Source organism: Crocodylus siamensis, chromosome 2 (assembly GCF_052110815.1).
Source record: "Crocodylus siamensis isolate JL-2025a chromosome 2, ASM5211081v1, whole genome shotgun sequence".
In the NCBI taxonomy this organism is placed as follows: Eukaryota; Metazoa; Chordata; order Crocodylia; family Crocodylidae; genus Crocodylus; species Crocodylus siamensis.
In genome coordinates, this window is record NC_143396.1 from 287,596,258 (window position 1) to 287,612,722 (window position 16,465).

Genomic DNA, 16,465 nt, shown 5'->3' on the forward strand with positions numbered 1-16,465 from the left:
CAGCAGTCCCCTCTGATGCCTGATGTATGACAAGTTTCTCTTTCCGCAAAGCTTAGCAAAGTCAGGCGTCCCCGATCAGCACTGTCCAAGAGGTACCAGGAAGGACCCTGGTATTCAGTCCTTGGGCTCCTCGAGATCCATGGGCCCACTGATCCAGGTCAACAGCTAATTAGTCCCTTTCACACAGCTGAATTTTCCTTCTGAAAGATTTCCAGCTGTGCCAGCCAATTTATAACTTCTGAGCTGTGCTGATAACTTACAGCCATTCAGATTCTTTTTACTTCAACTGTCCTTAGACTGACCAATAGCAATACAGGCCTTGCTTTCCTTTGATAAGGTTAATTTTAACTACACCACAGGGCCTTACTACTTCAAGGCTTTGTTAAATTTACTAGGCCTTACTTCATACGAGGCCTTACTACATCTTAAACTTTAATTAGGCTCTCAGCAACAACATATAGCTTAATAGCTAAACAAATGATAGAAAAACACTTGGTCTAATCTTCATAAAGCCTTCAGCAAGCACCTTTATCACACAGACATAATTTCAGCTGTCACACCAGAAAGCCAGGATGACAGCATGCAAGTCTTGTAGATTCACATCTTCACCTTAGTTGATCGTTTCTTGTTATTGGTATTAGAGGGTGGACTCAGGTGAAATGTGAGTTTTTCTGTATAGGATCCAGCTGTGGCTTCCTTTTCACAGGCAGACCCTCATTTATGTTTCCTTCTGGGTTAAATAACTTGAGGAGTGAACCCTGGTAATCTAGCAGCCACCCAGTTCTCCGGGGTTAGGCAGACTGGAGCAGGCCCTCCCTAAGTGAGAGCCAAGGCAGGGTTGAGGAGTTCTGGCGCTCGAGTCAGCCCTCCACTCACCAGGTTATCAAATCTGATGCAGGCTTAGAGAGTACTCATTGCAAGGGAATTAAGAAGTAGGACAGTTCTTTGCGGTTTTTTCTGAAAGGGGCAGAGGGGAATCCCTTGGGAATGGTGTCACAAATGCCATCACCATCTCAGTGACTTCAAGCCACCCTGAATGCTTTAAACATTTCCTGTGAGCAAGGTGAATTTCCTCCAAATTACATAACAGGGGCATCAGTTTGATCCCATCCTTTCCTTCTGGCTGTGCTGACTTACACAGCAGCCTTGTAAAATATGATCACTTCCACTTGGCCATTAACCCCATATCTATTTGATTATAAAGTTATTAAATTCTGTATATGAAAAACATATACATTTATTATAATTTCCAGGTATAGAATCTAATTAGTGAAGGTTTGACTTGAATTTGTCCACCTATCACTGCTACAGTAGAGAAAGTAGATCTGGGAGGGTCAGGTAGCCCCCTTGTCTTATGTCTCCCCCAACTTCTTCCCCCTCCTGCCAGTGTCAGACCTTGCTCTCCCTAAGCACATGGAAGTGAGAAGCAAATTTGAAACCACTGACCTTCAACTAAACATGTCTGTACTAATTTGCATATAGCACCCATAGACTTGGTTCATCCAGAATTGATGCATTTTACCTTTTTAGGATATTGGTGAAAGTTTTAGCTTAGGGACTCCAGAAACACACTTTTAAGCAGCACTATGGCACCTGCTTCTGTATAGTATGAAATAGGCATGATATTAATCCAAAGCCAAAAGGCTCCTGATTTACCATATATATAGTTCGTTGGGCTGGGCCTCAGCAAAGGCAGCAATATTTCAAGCCCTGATGACCCCACATCTCAACACTGTTCAGTATGTGCGTGTCCTCCAGATGCCCCTCACAAAGGATCCATTTGCTAGTTAGCGCTCCCCACCCCCCACTTATGACCAGGGGTCCTGGTTTTCCCAGATGAAGAATTGCAAATTCTTTGATAAAAAATCAAAATTCTCTGATAAAACCCCCAAAATTTGTGATTAAAATGAAAGGCCCCTCACTCCCCTTAGCACAGCCCCCTGGCCCTGCTCATGTTCCTCGACCCCGCACCCAAAGCCCCTAGTCCCCCCAACCCTGCCGGTGGGGGCCCCCAGCTGCCAGGGCGACAGGGCCAGAGACCCAGGTCCACAATCCTCTGCCCCCAGCAGGAGGGCGTGGCTGCTGCAGCAGTCTTGGGCGGGGCTGGCGCCAACTCCCTGCCACTGCACGCACTCCTGGGGTAGGGGAGACCTGGGCCCCCCAGATCTGTGCACTGGATGGGGGTGGGCTTGGGTGACATCCCCTGCACATGCAGCAGCAGCAGGAGTGGCAACACAGGGTTGTGCCCCTCACTGCTGCTGTGCATCACCAGGGCAGTGCAGAGCTCACAGTGGCAAGAAGCTTTCCTGTGCGGCCCCACTATTCCCTGCAACACCAGGCCACACCCAATGGGCTATGGAGGCCCCAGGGGAGGGCAGCAGGGCGGGCCTGCAGCAGGCAGCCTTACCCCCCCCGCCTCGCACACAGATCTGGGGGGCACAGGTTTCCCCTGACTCCCTTGGGAGTGCATACACCCCGGGGGAGCTGGCTCCACCCCTCCCCTTCCCCCTTGATGAGCGGCCCGTGGCCCTGTCCTGCTCCTCACAGGGGCCCCATGTATCACGTGGCTGGGCAGCAGTCCCAGCCCTAGTCCTGCCCAGCTCCCTCCCTGTGGGGGCCTCAATCTCTCTCCCCCACACTTACCTGCAGGAGCTGCTCTCTAGGTCACCTAGTGGCTATGTGCACATACATGCACATGGCACCCCCGGCTTGACCATCCTCTTCCTGCTTCCCCCAGCCCCTGTACAAGCTGGAGTTCTGCCACCCTGCAGAGAGCTCTTTGCAAAAGAGCAAAATCCGTGGGTTTCTTTGGTAAAATGAGAAATCAATGTTTTCTTCAGGCAAAAGGGAACATCCATGTTTTTCACTGTCTTTCCATGGGAAACGGAAAACCTGGATCCCTGCTCATGACTAAAACTGGCTATTTTTGTCATGAATGCTGAGATTCTCCAAAAATGTATATGCAGATGAGGCATAGGGCAGCCTGGTCCAACTTTGCCTCATGGAGGGCAGGGCCACACTAATCATATGTGACAGGCTAAGATGGGCGGGGGGGAACACAGTGATTCTGAGTGAGCTGTTTGGGCCCTTTTTGGTGATGTTTGTAAAATATGTAAGGCTGGTGAAGAAACAGGAATCACTGGAAGCGGGAAAAGCAGGCATGGCTCAGCTGTGGAGAATGAAAAGAAAGTAAAAATGTATGCAGAGTAGTGGCTCACCATGACTAAAAAGAATCGGCACCAGGCAGTACTGTGTGCAGTGGGCACTAGCTTATATCTTATTCAGATAGGTTGCAGCCCCGCCCCTGGTCACCACCTTGTGACCAGAAGATCCTAACCCCTGACTTTTGCCACTGGAAGTCTCTCCTCTTGCACTTGTATATTGGGGGGGGGGGGGGGGGGGGGGGGGGGCTGGGTTGTGGGGAGTGTGACGGTGTGGGGGAGGATGTGGGAGATAGGTGCATGTGGTGGGGAGCGTGGGGATCCCCTCCACAATTACCCCCCTCATGGCGCACAGCCCCTGTTGCCAGCAGGCCCTTGGGATGCTCTCAGGACAGGTCGGTGGCGGCAGGGCCAAGCCAGCCCAGCTTCATCACACAGGGCTCCCTGCAGCTCCTGTGCAGCTCCTTGGACCCAGCCAGAGCCGCAACCCTTGGGGCTGCAATGGAGCCAGCAGCCTAGCCCTGCTCCCTGTTAATGACATTTCAGTGTATTTAATTCTTGTATGTGAACATAAGACGAGAGGCCCTTTTGCCCCTGCTGATTCAGGGGGGGAGCCTCCTCTTGTTTTTGAGTAAATATAGTATATTGTTAACTACAGCCATCCTTTAAACATCATGGTGACTGACTGGCCCAGCTTTCCTGATCCGTTTTGTACAGCAATTTTTTTAATGCAGTACTGGTTTATGCATTGCATAAGTCCCCAGCACCAGTGCCGCCTTAGACCTGTGCTGACTTTTCATCAAACACAGATTAGCATGCTCAATACAAGGAAAATTGAACGCATTTCTCTGGTCTGTGTTATAGTTTCATAGTTTTGTAGTTGGTAGGGTCAGAGGGCCAGGCTCAATGATTATAAAGATCGTACTTGGCCTGAAAATCTTTGAAGCCTGCGGCATGTGGAGCCATACGGAGGATTCCAGCAGAACTCATTTCCTAACAGGACTGCGTGGCTCAGTGCCAACTGCTCTTGACTATGCAAACTTTGATGAGAACGAGCCAGCAGATGCTTAGCCAGGCTGAGGCAAAGGGAATGCTTTTGGGCCGGAGAGGTACTCTGCATTGGTTTCTCAGCTCTTAAAGTGTCAGCATGGACCTGGCCCTTGAAGCTGGAAAGCCAACATTTTCCCAAGAGTACTCAAGGGCTTTAGGAGCCTTCGTTTTTTGGTTCTCCACCTGGAAAGAGCTGGAGTTGAGTTTCAGAGGGATTGAGAATCCATAACCCCTGCAGGCACTTCAGATGGCATCTTTGGAAATCGGGCATAATGCTTGAGTTGCACGTATTCTCAAGCCCACAGATCCATTGGCTGCTCTTGGAGATGTGACGGTTAATAGTGTGGTCTTGATGATCTTCAAAGAGCCTTTCCTTCCTGTGCTGCACGATGGCAGCTGCAGCCAGCTCAGAGGCATACAAGGCCCGGGCTTACCTGGGCAGACTTGGTGCCTGTCTAGAGTCAGTCCCGTTCCTTGACTCGTTCCCCTTCAAGGTCCAGTTTAGCCTGAGCTTTTCAACCTTCCAGGCATTTTTCCCGGTTTGCCAAGGGTGGGGGATACCTCAAGAGGGAAGATTTTATTTGCATTGTGTGGGGAGGACAGAGGTCCCCAGGGCGTTTTCTTGTTGTACCTTATTTTATTGCTTAACTCAGTGCCTGGGTCCCACTGGCTTTTAATTAAATTAAAAGTGACCAAACAAGTCGTGAAGCTCATCCCTTTGTGAGCATGCTGGATAGAGGTTTGTGACTGTTTGGCGAGTTAATCACGGAGCCTTAGCATCATTTAAAAGGGGTGTGGTGCTTCAAAGGCCACACTGGTGCACAGATGCAAATTATGTGAATCCTAAATGTGCCCGGTTTCTTTCAGCATGTAGGACCACAGCTTAAGTGAGGCGGCTAAAAAAAAAAGGTAGGTTAGTGGGCTACAAATTCACACGTGCAAAACTCAGGTCTAGAGACACACGTGTACACACACACACACACACACACACACACGCAAGCTTGTATTCTGGGAGACCCTGGAGGGACTTTATAGAGAGATGTAAGAACCCCTTTCTTTCTCTCCACCGATCGAGCAATCCTGTTAGTAATGCTTCCGTGCCTCATCGGTATTGTTTAGGGCAGTTTGCATTGTGCCTGCTCTAAGCAGCGTAAAACAATACAGCGGTATCGTAGCTGGTGACTTCACAGTTCCTGGTGTTGTTTCAGTGTCTCCTGTTAATTCATTCCTGAAAGTGCTTAAAATGTGCTTGCAGCGGGTCACTGACTTGTATTTCTCAGAATAGTATTCATTGTTGCCAGCCCCCTGAGAGAGATTCGTCTAAGTGCCTGGAAGTCGTCCTTGCATCGTGGAGAACAGCCATTGTGCGTAATTTTGGCTGTTGTGGAAAGAACAGCTGCTGTACACCATTTATATTGTTATTTCTGAAACATGAATTTTTCATCTGCCTAAAAAAACCCAAAACAATATTGGGGGAGGAGAAAGCCCTTGGTGGTTCTGATATTTTGCAGCACATGCCTGTTTTTGCTGTACCAAGTACCCCGAGGGCAACATAATACTGTTTGAGGCAGTTACTGAAGTTTGATTTCTTCTAGGCATGAGATGCCATTGATGCCAGCATGTGCTTACAGAGTCACTGAAGCATGTGGATAAAATGTCCATAAAGCACTGCAAAAATAAGGGTTTTTTTACATACCTGCTGTGTTTTTCTAGTCCTGTTCATTTGCAAATCTTGTGGGCAGCGGCCAGTTGTGTCATGTCATGAGCCAGCGGTTGTCATCATTTGTGCTGGATTTAAGGACTGTAACTAATGCGCATAGACAGGTCCTATGTAAGGATTGGAGTTGGAGGGCAGTGATTTTTTCCCCCCTCTTTGATTAATATAGTTATCTTACGTTGAAAGCAGGAGGCTAAATGTTCAACTGGCCTGAGTTTTTGTGTAGTTCCGCTGTAGTCAGTACTGCAGCACTCTGCTGATTTACACCAGCTGTTAAACCACTTTTTCTAGGATTGTTTCGGTGGCTTCTTGTCTTTGCTAGCCTGTTTTGAGGATCTGTGAGCTGCTGCCAAATACGGCCCTGTCCTTTTGAGCAGCCTGCCCCCTGTAACTGTTCAAAACTCTTAGGTCCTAAGGATTCAGAACTGGTTTGATGGGAGTAATGGGGAGAAGGTCCAAAAGTCACAGTCAGTTATGGGTGCAAATACTGAACATATAACTCATTTGGGGAAAGAAATGTCACTGATCTAACTGTCAGGTACGCAAGTTGTAGCTGCATTGGTCTAGAGGAAAAGGCAGTCAGGACTCATAGTAGAGATGGTTGGTCTAATACAAGATATCATCTGTACTGTGAGTCCTGATTGGTCTAACTGACCATTATTCAGCATCTTCCAGTCCCAGTCCCCAGTGCATCAAGGCATGACTGGTTGAGAACTGCATTGGTGGTGAAGCCAGTGTTTGTTTGACCCTCCAGCCTGGGGTCTTCAGTGCCCTGGAGAGGTGCATAAAAATCAGCAACCGTTTTCCTTTCTGAGTCTCCTCCAGTCCTAACTTCAGACGTTTTAATCAGCTACTGCAAATTGTTCTGGTCCGGCTGGCCTGGTCCCCTGGAAATCCATTTTCTCTTGAGAAAGGCTGCTAGAAGAGGCAGAACAGAGGGCTCATCTATAAGTTCGGTTTGTTTCCCCACCTAGCCAAGCCCAGGCCAGGAGGGGATGTATTTAGAGTGGGGAAAATATTCAGTGACAGAGAGGGAAAAGAGCTCAGGAATACGGAGGATAGACATGGTACAGATCAATGCATGGATAACACTTGCTTAGAAATCAGACTAGCATTTCTAACCGTCGGAGGAGTGAGGTTGTAGAACGGGCCAACCTCATCCTGTGCATTAGTTTTAGGTTGGAGTTTGCTCAGGCTCCGACCCGGATGACCTGAGATGGCGGTGGTGCTAGGAGGGGGCAGCACTCTTGGCTCCTGCAGTCGAGATAAGCAAGGCACCACGCTGGGGGGGGAAAGCAAACATCCCCATTCTCCTTCCTCAGAAGCTCTGGCGGTACAGCCTGGACCCCGGCCAGCACCCGAACGAACCCTTCTGACCCCCCTTCACTGCTTTTATTTCACGAGAAGACTTCTTTAATTTACAGTAACCATTCGCTCTGAAGCTTTGTTCAGCTTGATCCCGGGCCAGAAATGAGGCAATGTGATTTCCCAATGTGGCTACTGTTGCTGCGCAGGCAGTAACATCACAGCTTCCTGTTGACTCCAGCCCTCTCTGTTTCTTTTGAATGCCAGCGTCGGACAGAGATGACAGGTCAGGGAGACGTTTCTGAGAAGCACACAGCAATGTGAAGCAGCAGTTATTCCCCAGCACTAGCCCAAGGCTGCTCTGGTCTGTGCTGAGCACTCTGGGATCGTGGGAGGCAGAAAGGGCTGCTAAATGTTTGCAAACTGGGCAATTAGCTGGAGAAAATGAGAAGGAAAGACTTCAGATGGGTAATCCCCAGTGCACCCAGAGAACAGGTGATCCCCATCCTCTTTATAATCATGCTTTTGGAAGGCTGTCATCAAATCTCCTCTCAGGCTTTCCTTTTTCAGACTAAGCAACTTCTTGTAAATCAAGTTTTCAAAACCTCGAGTCACTTATGTGGCTCTTCTTGTCTTTGCAGTTTGTCCATCCATGTCTGTCATGAAGTGAAGCACCCAAAAATCGGACAGAGTACTTTTTGAATGAAATCCCATCAGTGCTGAATTACGGGTGGAAGAATCACTTCCCCCAACTTGTATGTGAAACTCCTGTTAATGCCTTCCTGCATGCTGTTGGCTTTTGTTGCAACAGTAGTACACTTTGGCTTATATTCAGCTTGTGGTGCACTATAATGCCCAGGTCCTTTTCTGCAGGATTGCAGCCTAGCCAATCACTCCCAGTTTTATTTTGGTGCATTTGGTTATTCCTTCTGAAGTGTAAGACTTTGGCATTGGTGGTTTCAGTCCTCGTCAAAGTGTGCAATATGAGAGCAAGGATCGGCAGTGTGAAAATTTGTACTAGCAGGCCCCAAAACATGCGAGATGTGTCCCACAAGGGTGCCACAGAAGATCAGCTTGGGATTTAAGAAGCACAAGACATGAATTAAAATGGTTAGGGATTGGTTTCCATTTTTGTTTTAGAAGCTGAATTTCAGGAAAAGGCAGTTGCCTTAGTGCCTTCAAACAGGCATACAGAACCCCATGGTGACAGTGATGGGGTTGAATGGTTTGTTTTGATGTCATATGCTGAAAGTGGGTTTTTTCTGGATGGTTTTTTTGTTGCAGCCAGGAAAGGTGTAATGGCTGGATTGCAGAGGGGCTGGGTGTGCGCTCCACCTTCTGCGTAGTGGTCCATCAGACCCACCGATAAGAACCCCTGCCCTCCATACATCTCATTTCCACTGGGACAGTCCCATTTTAAACACTTATCCTGGGTGCCCCCTTGGTTTGATAAGATTTGTCTTTTTTTTCAGTGAAAATGCAATGAGAGAGGTCCAGAGGGCACAAGAGGGGGTTGCTGGTTCTTCACCTCCCCTGCTGTCTGGCACTCTCAGCTCAGACCAGAGCTCAGAGACAGCTGAGCATGTGGGAGCAGGAGGGAGTGGAGCATCCCAATCTGAGTTTCTGAAAACATGACCATCCTACCAATAAGTTGCTAGTGAAGTAAAGGACTTCCTGCAGGCCGTATCCAAGAATGTAATTTTAAAGCAGGACACGGGCAGAGAGGTTGGCTGTAGTGCAGCTTGGTTGCATGTGTGCACAGAGATCAAAAGAAAGCGAAAGTGAGAGAGACAAAGGGGAAGAAAAGGGACGTCAGCTTGGGTAGACACAAGACTGCACTTGCCAATATGATTGCCGCCCTGGCAGACAGATCACAGCTAGATTTAGTCAGGCCATCTTAGGGCCTTGTTGCCTGCAGCACACGATGCATATTTTATGCAGCACATTGTAAGCATTACCAGAAGTCAGTGTGTTGAGCGGTTGCATGGTAATTCTTCCTACAATCTGGACAAGGTGGGACTGGCTGTGTGGTATCAGTCCCAGCCTTCGCCAAAGTCTTGAACCATCTCTGCCAGGATCCTAAGGTTGGGGCCGACATGCAACAGTTATCTGTGTGGCGCAACCCCACAATAACCGAACACGTGTTACTACAGACCATCTAGAGATGCCCCCGTGTAAAGCACTAACTTTGCAACAGTACACTAAGTAGCAATGCAGCCGTGGCACTTAGCATGTGTTTTACCGCTTACACACATGGGTGCTGCTGTTTGCAGTGCTGTTAACACATGCTAAGTATAACGTGTGACAAAGCCCGCTGATAACAATCTAAGTGGAGGCATAGTAGGAGCAGCCTCAGACAAGCCACCCAAAAGAGTCCCCAGTGCTGCTGCCATTACTTAAGCTAGTGTGGGGATGTGCACGCCGTGCTGCTGCGTGGGGTGCAGCGTGGATGTCCCTGTAGTTAAGGACAGGGCAAACCAGTGAGGCCTTGGATTTCAGACAGCCTTAATGCTACACCTAAATGCTTCCCCTCGGTATTTTTACGCTGCAGGTTGTAGGGGCACAACTATCTCGTCTCTGTCACTTCTAGGAGCTGTTTGATGAATCCCCGTGATGGCAATGGTAGCAGCTATGGGTTACACGGATCCCAGGGTTCAGGGCCCCTGTGTGGCATGGCACAGCCCGGGGGGCTGGGGGGACAGCACCATGGCTGGTGGTGCAGCAGGGGGACCCATGAGCTGTGCCTGCCGGAGGGTGTGCAGCCTGCCCGGGGTGGCCCCCAGCCACTCTGAAGTTGGATGCCCCTTTTCCGGGTGATACGTGCACAGACAAGGATGAGGATTTGGTGAAGAGCAAAGCCAGAAAGCACCAGGAGGTTATTAGGCTTTCTCAGGCTAGTCCTTTGTTCACCTTCCCGGCCTGCTCTGCTCTGCAGTTCGGGATGAAGATGGCAGAAGTGAAGCAATTCAGCAAATGACACATAATAAAGTTGAATGGTCAGGGTGAATTTTGAGCCAGCTTTCCCAAGCCTCTGGTTTATTTTCATAGCCAGTTTTTCATGTGTACGCTAGAGCATGTCCAAAAAGGGCTGAGCCTGCACCAATTGTGCACGTTCGCAACCTGAATTTGTGCATCTGGGTTGCTTAGCTGGAGACCCAGCTGCCGAATCTGCAGGCTCAACAGCTTACTGAGCATGGATGGACCCTTGCAGGGAAGAAAAAAGAGCCCCGAGAACAGCAGCTGTTCAGTGAAGCTCAGCTCATTAACTACAAGCTCTTAGAGATTGCCCCTTCACACATCAGAAGCTTTTACTGTTTGCTCTCTTCATCAGTTTCTGCGTCAAATGAGGGTCTGTAGATTACTCAGGAATATGTGAAAGTCTTGCCATGTTGAGGTTTTGAAGCCATTTTCCGCGTAGGTGAACCACGGGGATCCCATGTTGTAAGGCAGTAAAAATTCTCTGGGAGTGGTTCCAGGAGATGCGAGTTCATTATTGTCATTGTTACAAACTCTGTTTGGAAATGATAAAGTGAGCAATCTGGTTACATTTGCAAACCTAGTGTCTGTTTCCTGGGTGGTGATTTTGGAAGTCCTAGAACTGAAAGTGTTGCGGCATGTATTTTTGCTATTACTGCTACTGCATAATATAGGGGTAGAAGAGCACACATCAACTGCTGAAACTTCCTGAGCCTTACGAAGGGTTTTTGAACCCAAAAGCTTGCTTAAAAATTGTTCTCCAACTATTTAGTTGGTCTAATAAAATATATTAGATTCACCAAAGAACCCTGACTACATAATATATACACGTACCCGTATGTAAAAGCCCTATAGAATATAGCAGGGAGACAATGAATAGAGTGCTACAGGCGTTTTAAGAAGATTCAACCCCCAAAAATCTGCAGCGCTTAGTAGAGATTAGACTGAAGTTTTGTAACTGTCTGTGCAATTGTATGAAAGAGATATAAATTCGCTGTTAAAATCAGATTAATGACTGCTCCAAAACACCTATAGAAAGCCTTTCACTGCCTGTTAAATTCTCTATTAAATTTCAGTAACCCCAGGCCTGATATTCCCAATCCAAATACAAACCAGGTTTGCTTTAATTACCAAACAAGGATTGGGGTTTTGCGGGGGGTTGGGAAATGTCTTTGGGTTTTTTTATTTAACCTCTCTGGAAAGACCACATTTTAAAGCGTCTCTTGTTATTTCTTCTGTTTTTGTTTGGGCAAGAAGGGTTTTGATTTGAATTGCTCCCTGCCTGAGAGAGGAGGATCTGATTAACACTGTTCATCTCTGTTGTGTTTGTGTGTGCAAAGGACCGCCTGTTTTTTGTCATGGAGTTTGTGAACGGTGGGGACTTGATGTTCCATATTCAGAAGTCGCGTCGCTTCGATGAAGCTCGTGCCCAGTTCTACGGTGCAGAAATTATTTCGGCCCTCATGTTCCTCCACGAGAAAGGCATCATTTATCGGTGAGCTCTGGATTTCATTCATTCTCCTGGTCTAAACAGCGGGGTACAGTTCAGACAATAACTGAGCTTTTCCACTTGGGCAGATAATAATTCCTCACTGGCCACTGGGAATAAATTAGCATGTGAAATGACTCTCACTCTTTTTCTCTGCCACTTGCCAAAGGTGCCCACCCCTTCCAGGAGGCAGTGGAATGACCTTTGCAGTATTTCCTGCAGGCAGAAAAAGCCTAGTTAGTGATACGTACAGGGGCAGATATAAAAACAACCTCATTTCAAGGCACCAGGAGCAGATGCTGTGCTGGTATAAATTGGCATTGTCCCACTCACATCCATGGTGCAATGCCGAATTACACCAGCCCAGCATCTGGCCTCTAGTCTGCCATCACAGCCATTCACACTTGTCATGGTGCTTGTTGCTGGGGAGCGGGATAGCTTCGGGGAGTTTGCTGCTGAAAAACAGAAGTCGCTAGTAAGCAGGTCTCAGCCTGTCCTGCTGTTGCTGAGTGCAAATCAAGGTTACTGCAGAGAGGGAATAGATTAGGTGAAAGCATGTAGCGTTCGCTGGGTCATAACTTTGATGAGCTGTCATCTCTGGCAGCGTGTGTCTGGCCATTTAAACCCCCAGCTGCCGTGGTGTGTATCCAGCCTCTGTGGGGTGACGCTGGTACCGGACTGCGTTCCAGGGCCCTCGATTCCCATCTCTGCCGCACACACAAGTCACTGTGGGTTTCTCTGACGCATGCACGCATGCCCATCCACGCAGCAGTGTTTTTGGTTTTTGGTCTGACTGTGTGATCAGCTGCCATCTCTGTGTGCCTGTTGTCACTCACTGCTTTGCACCTTCCATCGGTTGGAAAAACTGAGCATCATTTCCGCCTCTGCTTCAGACTCCTGCTGCCAGCCTAGCAGATTATCTTTCCCCTACCATGGGTATATAGTGTACCAGGTCCAGGCTCCACAGCCAGCGTGGCTATTTGCTGTCCTGCATGTAATGCCATAGTGTCATGCAGCTGCCAATCTGATTGCTCTGTGATCCTCAAGCTGCACCAGGGCACTGGTTCTGGCTCATGGGGGTTGGCTTGGTAAAGACTGTGATGCTTTAAAGGATTCCCACATATAGGCAGTGGGGCAGGATGGAATAGGATGGGATGACTGGTGTCAGGGCAGCCAGAGCAATGCTTTTCAGGATGTCCTCAGCTCTTCAAGGCTGGTGGGGTAGGAAAATTGGTCAGATCAATAATGTGAGCACTTTCAGTGGTGTTTAGTGTAATTATGAAAAAACCATACTGTCCACGCTCTCCTCCAGCCAGCTCTTTGCCCGGGAGGACATCGCTGTTGGGAATCGTGTACGTAGGGATACATTCTGTGCAGGGTCAACCACTCTGCATTACCATCCAGTTGCAAACTTGCACCTAAAACCTGCAACCAGGTCCACATGGACAGACCCCCATGCCCACAGACACCCCTCCTTCCTCAATAATATTAGTGCCCATTGGTGACACTGCATTGTAGCCTAGCCCAAACACCCCTTCAGTTTAGACTCCTGCAGTGTAGCACAGGGGTGGCCGACCTGCAGCCTGTGTGCCACAAGGCAGATTAGGGTACAGTCAGGCAGGTCAATGGCAGCTAGGGCGCGGAGCAAAAAGCAGAGCAGCAGATCAGGTGTGGGAAGGGGATTGGAGTGGCACTTGGGGAGGGCATGAGACTTAATTTGTGGCATGCCCGCCAAATGGGCCAACCCCTTGCTGGTTTAGCACATCTGACTCAGTTCATTGATAGTAGTTTGTGGCCCAGTTTGAAATCCAGTCTAGCTTTGTGTGTATTTGGCCAAGGATGGGAAATTCTGCTGGATGCAGACGTGTTACTAAAAGAGCAACCACAATATCAGCTTAGGGAAGGGGTAAGTTCTCTTACTTGTTACAGTTTGACCTCCAATAAAATATAGAGAGGCTGGTGCAGAGCAGAGACTGTTGAGTTTTTGGGGGTTTTCTTTTTCAGTAGTCTGGAACTGAAAACCAACGTAGTTCTAATATTCTCCAGCCCCCACGGACTGTGGCCATTCTTGCAATAAATGCAATAATACAATACCAGGCTCAGTTTCTAAAGCACTGTAAGCAGATCCACTTCCTCCATGGCTGGATTTCATTTTAGTTCTTCCCTGGTGAATAATGCTGCCCTCAGAGGGGAAGCCTGGCCAGATAATTACACACCCGGCATGTTCCAAAAATAGTGGCACCCAAGAGTCTTTGTCAGTTGCTGCAAGACACTTCCCTGCACAAATTAACACCTCTGCCTCTGGTTGCAATGCGTTGTCCTCCTGCCTGCCACTTGGAGGGGAGGAATAAAACCCTCTATATTTAGAAACTCTGTATAATTCATGATAGAAAACTGTTGGAGGCATCCAGAATTTGATCCGGTAGGGTTTGAGTTCATTGTTTGGAAACTTGCCCCTGTCTAGGGCACACAGATGCCACTGTGATGGGTGGTTTAGCAATGCATGAAAGAGAATTTATCTTTGATCCAGATAGACTAATACATTCTAGAAGGCAAGAGCCAGGGGGAAGAAGTCCCTGCATGTGTGTTATCATGCCTATTACATACATCGCCTCCATCCAATCACAGGCTGAGCTTGCTCAAGCAATGAAGACGAGGAAATCAGGTGGACATTTAACTCCTAAATTACTCTTTGGGGAGGGTAAGTTTGCAGGATGTGGCAGGTTGCCATGAAGTTGCTTCACATGACTCCTTAAGCAGGCCACATGGAGAGGGACCTCACAGTGGCCAAAATTTGGTTTCTGTGGCCAAGGGGTTATCCAGTAGTAGCCAGATGGTGTCAGCCCTTTGCAAAACGGTATCACCGGAAGCACTTAGAAGCAGACTAATTTTTCCCTTCCTATTTGTGTTCTGGATTCCTGCTGTGGCATTGTGGCAGGAAGCCTCCTTTGTTTCTCCCCAGAATCTCTGCCCTGTGACAATTTGGTTAGGGTGGGCCCAGCAGAGGAGACACCCCTTTACCTTATCTCTTTAGGTAGTGATGTATTTCAGATTGGTTGGCCGACAGCCAGCAGGTGCTGGCCTCCATTGGACCAGGTGAACGAGGTCACGGGCTATATAAGTTAAGACTGCCCAGGAGGAGGGGGCAGCAGCCATGCGGGGGACTTGGACTTAGAGAGGAGCTTGACCATCTGAAACTGGCTCTCTCCCCCATAACTCATGAGCTGGGAACGGCCTGCCTCCAGAGGGAATCTCCAACGGCCTCAGATTGATGCTTGTGAGTAAGCTACTCGAGATCTGGTTAGATATGTAGCTGGCAGTAACGCAGATGCGTGATCAAAAGGCTACCTCAGCCAGACTGTTTTGCTCTATGGGATTTCTATGATATTGCTCTATCTTGTTACCCTATCTTCACCCTACCCCTGTAATCAATACACTTCTCCTTTGTGACCGGTGTAGGAGACTTATTGAGGGGTGAGTATAAATTATGCCTAAGAGGCTCCTTAGGTCTGCAAACTAAGGGAGACTTTCCTTTTTGGTTCCCAATTTGGGGAAGTGCCCCAAGCGCTTGTACTGGGCCAAGTACCTATAGGACTATTAGGCCTGTCTTTCCCCAAGGACACAGGGCTGAGATAGTCCCTCTCAGGGTGGTGGCAGCTACGTTACCCCCAGGCTAGCGAGTGTGCTTCAGGAAGGGGGTCAGCCAGACGCGAGGCGCCCCCAGGGAGGCACTCGGAGCCTGGAAGGTGGTCCGGCACAGTGAGGCGGGGGGCTCAACGCAGGAGTGCCCCCTACTGGCCCTCCACAGGCATCTCCTTTGGAGAGATTGCAGGTGGATAGTGTGGGTCCAGTTCAAAGGGAAAACAGCATGTTAGTTTATGACAGTGTTTTAAAGAAGCCAGCCCACTTCTACAGCAGGTTATGTGGCACATCTTAGACTTGCCATGGCTTGCCGTGAGCCATCTTTTGAAAGGCATTGCTGGATAAAAGGCTGCTTTGCCCTCCTGAGCACAATGGCAAGAACGGTTGCCATAGATGGGGCTGTCAGTGCCAGCGTGCCGTTGCACCACCTTTTTGTTTTAACCTGCAGCTGAAGAAAGGTGATGTGATCAACCCCTCCCAGGGGCTTGCTCATAACTCGATGTAAAGATTATGTGCAATGTTCTTCTTGAGGAGGCTTATCCGTAGCTTGTGCTTTCTAGCTCAGCAGCTCCCCGAGGGACATAAAGCACATTTTACATTTTGTACAGATTGCAAACAAAACAAGACAGCAGTCTGTGCTATGCAACCCTGTGCAGGAGCCTGCACACCCTTGCATAGGCGCACCCTAGCAAATCACTCCAGGGGGATGGAAGGAGGATACATTTAATTGCTTTTTTTTTTTATTATTTTATAAAAGGGGGCACATCTTTTAATAATGAACAGATTTGCTGTTGTGGGATGAACCACTTCGCAGTGCTCCACCTCCTAGCAAGCTGTGCAGCACTGAGTGTGCAGGTTTGCCTGTTGCTGGGTCTGCCTGTCCCCAGTCCCTTTCAGCATCCTTCAAGCTGAGGGCAGAATACATGCACACCAAGGACAGCCGCGCGCAGTCCTGTTTCTGAGCGGAGGTTGTCCCCCTGAGTGTCTAAATCCTAGGGGAGCAGCACACAGCATATGCATGTCTGCTCAGCCTGCCTACACCTTGCAGACGTCCGTGAGTCGGTGATGGCTCCTCCTTCCTTCTCTTCCCCTGCAAGGTATCTCTGGAGGGGCCATTCAGGGTCT

At 48.7% G+C, this 16,465-nt stretch overlaps 1 protein-coding gene across 1 annotated transcript in view; it reads left to right on the forward strand.

Moving 5' to 3' along the window:
* The window catches only part of PRKCH (protein kinase C eta), a 173,780-nt gene that overhangs the window by 101,091 nt on the left and 56,224 nt on the right, over positions 1-16,465 (forward strand). Inside the window, exon 10 of the mRNA XM_090034319.1 lies at positions 11,550-11,704. Coding sequence (XP_089890445.1) covers positions 11,550-11,704 — 155 coding nt within the window. The remainder of the gene's footprint in view (positions 1-11,549; positions 11,705-16,465) is intronic.